The sequence below is a fragment of the Plectropomus leopardus genome, unplaced genomic scaffold, assembly GCF_008729295.1.
Source record: "Plectropomus leopardus isolate mb unplaced genomic scaffold, YSFRI_Pleo_2.0 unplaced_scaffold2480, whole genome shotgun sequence".
In the NCBI taxonomy this organism is placed as follows: Eukaryota; Metazoa; Chordata; class Actinopteri; order Perciformes; family Serranidae; genus Plectropomus; species Plectropomus leopardus.
In genome coordinates this window covers 66-4104 of record NW_024626935.1, presented here as the reverse complement: position 1 = coordinate 4104, position 4039 = coordinate 66, and the positions used below count along the sequence as shown (strand labels likewise).

Below are 4039 nucleotides of genomic sequence, written 5' to 3'. Positions count from 1 at the left end.
TGAATCTTTTTTTAATCTGTTGCCTGTAAAGCACTTTGAATAACCTCGATATAAATATGCTTGCCTTGCCTTACTTATTGAATAATATGATACGTATATATGACTCGTGTCTTTTCAGATGCACAAGGTAAAGAGCAACAAGGAGCTCTGGGCTTTCCTCTTTAACGACTTTCTGCTTTTGACACACACGGGTAAACAGTTCACCTCCTCTGGGCCTGATAAACTGTTCAGCAACAAGAACAACGTACAGCTCAAGATGTACAAGCCGGTAAGACAAACACATACACACACACACACATAGACACACTCTTAGAAAATGTGCATTTTCTTGTCGAGAATCACCTCTGATGTTGTGTTTTTCCTTTAGCCTGTGCTGCTTAATGAAGTGTTGGTGAAGCTGCCGGATCCTTCCAGCGACGAGCCCACCTTCCACATTTCACACATTGATAGAGTCTACGTACTCAGAACGGACAACATCAATGAACGGTAGTTGTGCACACAGACACACACACACACACACACACACACACACACACACACACAGACGTGGTGTGTTGGGTTTTTCTTTTGTTTCTGTGGCTGCTTGTACAATTGCTGTTTGTGTTTGTGTTGTCAGGACGGCCTGGGTTCAGAAGATCAAGGCTGCGTCTGAAGAATTTATTGAGACGGAAAAGAAGAAAAGGGAAAAGGCCTATCAAGGTTTGTCCAGGGTTCTCATGGTCATGGCAAAGTCATGAAATTTCACAATCACATTTTCCAGGCCTGGGAAAGTCAAGAATTTAGTGAATCATGAAATTTAGTTGTGCGAATGAAATGTTTACACTGGTCTTCCACAGTTGACCTTCCATGTAATGTAACACGATGACTGATTTATTCTCCAAATCTGTCAGCGTAATGTAGCTCTGACATGAGCTGATGTGTGACATTGTTTTTTTTCCTTCATTTCCTGGTTACATTCTCTCTCTCCCTTCATGTATGCCAGCTAGCTGAAATTGCAGTTATGAGCAAGAAGAAAAAAAATTATGGGTCCTTGAAAAGTCTTGGAAAAGTTTTTAAATTTTGTCCATGAAAATGTGTAGGAACCCTTTTTGTCTCTCCACTGACACAGCAGTACTGATGGCAGACAATGTCTGGATCAATCAATTTGTATGTGTGTGTGTGGTGTGTGTGTGTGTGTGTGTGTGTGTGTGTGTGTGTGTGTGTGTGTGTGTGTTGTTTTTGCAGCACGATCAGTGAAGGCGAGTGGAATCGGCAGACTTCTTGTCACCATCTTAGAGGCGACTGAACTCAAGGCAGCCAAACCTAATGGTGAGCATGAATACACTCGTGTTGCAGGACGCTCCTCACGGTTCAGTGGACAAAGAAACACATCATGGACTTAAAACGTGGTGGAATCCAGATTTTAATCTCTGCTGCATGCTACATGCACTGCTGCATGGATACCTAATGAGGAGAAAGATAAAGCCGCATTTATTTATGGTGCCCTGTCATCTTTTTAATTTTTTTTTACATCAGTTCAGATTTAGTCAGAGGATTTTCTGTCTCCTTAAATGTTCCTCCTTTTTTTTGACCCTCCATTACTCCTCTTATCTCTCTCTTCCTCTGTTCCTCGCCTTTTCTCTCTCTTCTTTCCTCTCCCTACTTTTACTCCCTTGTCCCTCTTATCACCTGTGTCCATGTCCTCGCCCAGGTAAAAGTAACCCCTATTGTGAAGTGACCATGGGAGCTCAGATATTCACGTCCAGAACGCTCAACGACACTCTGAACCCCAAGTGGAACTTCAACTGTCAGTTCCACATCAAAGATCTTTACCAGGACGTCCTGTGCATCACCATCTTTGAAAGAGACCAGTTTTCACCCGATGGTCAGTCACCAGCTTATTTCTTCCCTTTTTCTTCTTCTCCACCCTCGCTCCTTCATTGACTCCCACTGATTTCACTGTAAAGCTGCAAAACAATAGCCCAGCACTGGTCAGTGGTTGTTGATAACACCCCTTGGAAATCGAAAATGAGCGAGGAGGCTCCAGACTAACTCAGAGTCGTGATCTGGTCAGGCTAACGACCGACTCAGGTTTCCTTGTTGCAAAAGTCTGAAATTAATTTGTAAAATTAATCCTTTAAAACCTGAGCAAATTTCTCTTGATTTCTTTCAAAAACATGAGAAGGCAATGAGCAACTTCCCATGACATGACCCAAAAAGCATTAAGCAACAACAACAAAAAAGTGAACAACAAACACGAAAATCAACAAATCATTAAACTATAAATATATATAACATTTTTCTGTAACATCATTTGTGTCATTGTAGTCTTTATAGAGTTTTCAGGAGATTTTCCCCTAGTTTTCAGGATAATTTTCTGATAATCCTCCCCTCTTTTTCAAAGCTAATTTTTATGTAATTTTCTTCTTCACTTTTTACTAGTTTCTTGCAGTTGCTATAACATTTCTTGCCCAGTTGGTTATTGCCTTTTTTCCCCATGTTTTCAAAAAAAATCAAACAAATTTTTAAAGGGTCAAATAGCTTGTGAAAGGCGTCTTAATGCAGCACAAGAAAACTGATATCAATCCAGGTTTGAAAGGCTTAAACATGATATTCTGTTGCTTAACTTAGACTGTAGATTGTGATACAAAAGTAAAAAAAAATCTTGATGTGAAAAAAAACCAACTTAATTCTCACTTTTGTGTCATTGTAGCCTCACACATACCTGCCTATCACATTTCCTGAGCTCTTTTAAAACCTAATCTTTCTATCTCCTCTCTTATATCAGACTTTCTGGGTCGTACAGAGGTTCCCGTGGCAACCATAAAGAAAGAGTTGGAAAACAAGGGACCAGTAACACGCCGCCTGCTGCTGCACGAGGTTCCTACAGGGGAAGTGTGGGTCCGCCTCGACCTGCAGCTCTTTGGCAATAAATAGACAAATAGGATGAAGTGACATAAAAACAGAGTCTTCTACTCAGACATCCAATAAGGATATTTTCCTCCTGCAGAGTAACCAAATAAGAAAGGCTGCTTTTTGTCACCTAAACAAACTCAGATGCCCCCTACACATGCCTAATATCAAACTAGACACCTCTGTACTGAACTCGCATCATGCCTTAACATTTTAATATTAACCAGCACTAATAATACCTCTCCTGATGTCATCTGAATCTTCTAGTAGGGAATTGGTGTCTGAGTGACATCATCTGAACCCACCAAAAGGAGTCAGATCTCCTGTGTTTTTCTCGCTGTTGACCTGAGGTAGAAAAGGAGGCCTGACTGGTGCCGCTGTTTGCACCCGCACAGGATGTACTGTACTAGAGTTCAGAGGGACGTAGAACTGGACAAAGACTGCTTCAAAACAAATAATCATTATATTAATAAATCAATAAATCTAAGGGTCTTGTATGTTACCTAGACTCTAACAGCTCTGTATCTCAGTTACAACAGTTGGGTTTTAATTGTTCATTCACCGAGACGCACTTTGCCAAGTCTGCTCAACCGAGGGCCGTTTATTGAGTCTGAGTTTAGTGTTTTTTCTTAACCTACAAGATATGTATATGTTGACTTTTTTGGGGGCTGAGGTTGTGACTGATGGCTTTCAAGAGACACTGCTGTGGACTTTTCTCACAGTGACATTAAGTGTGTTATAAGCAGTAGACGGCAGATAACGGACAGCAGCACGGACTGCGGGATGACCCTGACGAGAAGATTTTGTCGTTAGCTTTGGTCTGGTTTACTACTGTAGATAGAGGATCTCAGGATTCGCTGTTCCGAGTTGAAGGTCCGTCTATGTTTTGTTCTTTGAATTTTTCTTCCAGAAACAGAAATAAAAAATACTTATTAACTTAATAAATTATTTGATTTTCATTTTCATTTAAGAAATAAAAATTAAAAACCATTTTAGTTTTCAGTTCAGGGTCAGCAATGGAATACAAAGAATACAAATGCCTCTTTATTTTCTTTTTATCCTGTAAAAAAACAAACACCAAGAATAAATAAGATAGAAGATAAAATACCAAGAAAAAAAAAGATGATAAACCGGTCTGAATACTGGA

At 40.1% G+C, this 4039-nt stretch overlaps 1 protein-coding gene across 1 annotated transcript; it reads left to right on the top strand.

Moving 5' to 3' along the window:
* Positions 1 to 89: 89 nt before the first annotated feature.
* On the top strand, positions 90 to 3378 carry LOC121966497 (intersectin-2-like). Its single transcript, XM_042516581.1, has 6 exons — positions 90 to 268; positions 368 to 486; positions 617 to 699; positions 1225 to 1308; positions 1691 to 1864; positions 2768 to 3378. The coding sequence occupies exons 1-6, from the start codon at positions 119 to 121 to the stop codon at positions 2914 to 2916; spliced, it is 759 nt and encodes a 252-aa protein (XP_042372515.1). The 5' UTR covers positions 90 to 118; the 3' UTR covers positions 2917 to 3378.
* The last annotated feature ends 661 nt before the right edge of the window (positions 3379 to 4039 follow it).

Coding starts and splice junctions, on each gene's coding strand:
- LOC121966497 (XM_042516581.1), top strand. CDS start 119: ATGCACAAGGTAAAGAGCAACAAGGAGCTCTGGGCTTTCCTCTTTAAC. Junction 487..616: donor ACGGACAACATCAATGAACG/GTAGTTGTGCAC, acceptor TTGTGTTGTCAG/GACGGCCTGGGTTCAGAAGA. Junction 1,309..1,690: donor CAAGGCAGCCAAACCTAATG/GTGAGCATGAAT, acceptor GTCCTCGCCCAG/GTAAAAGTAACCCCTATTGT.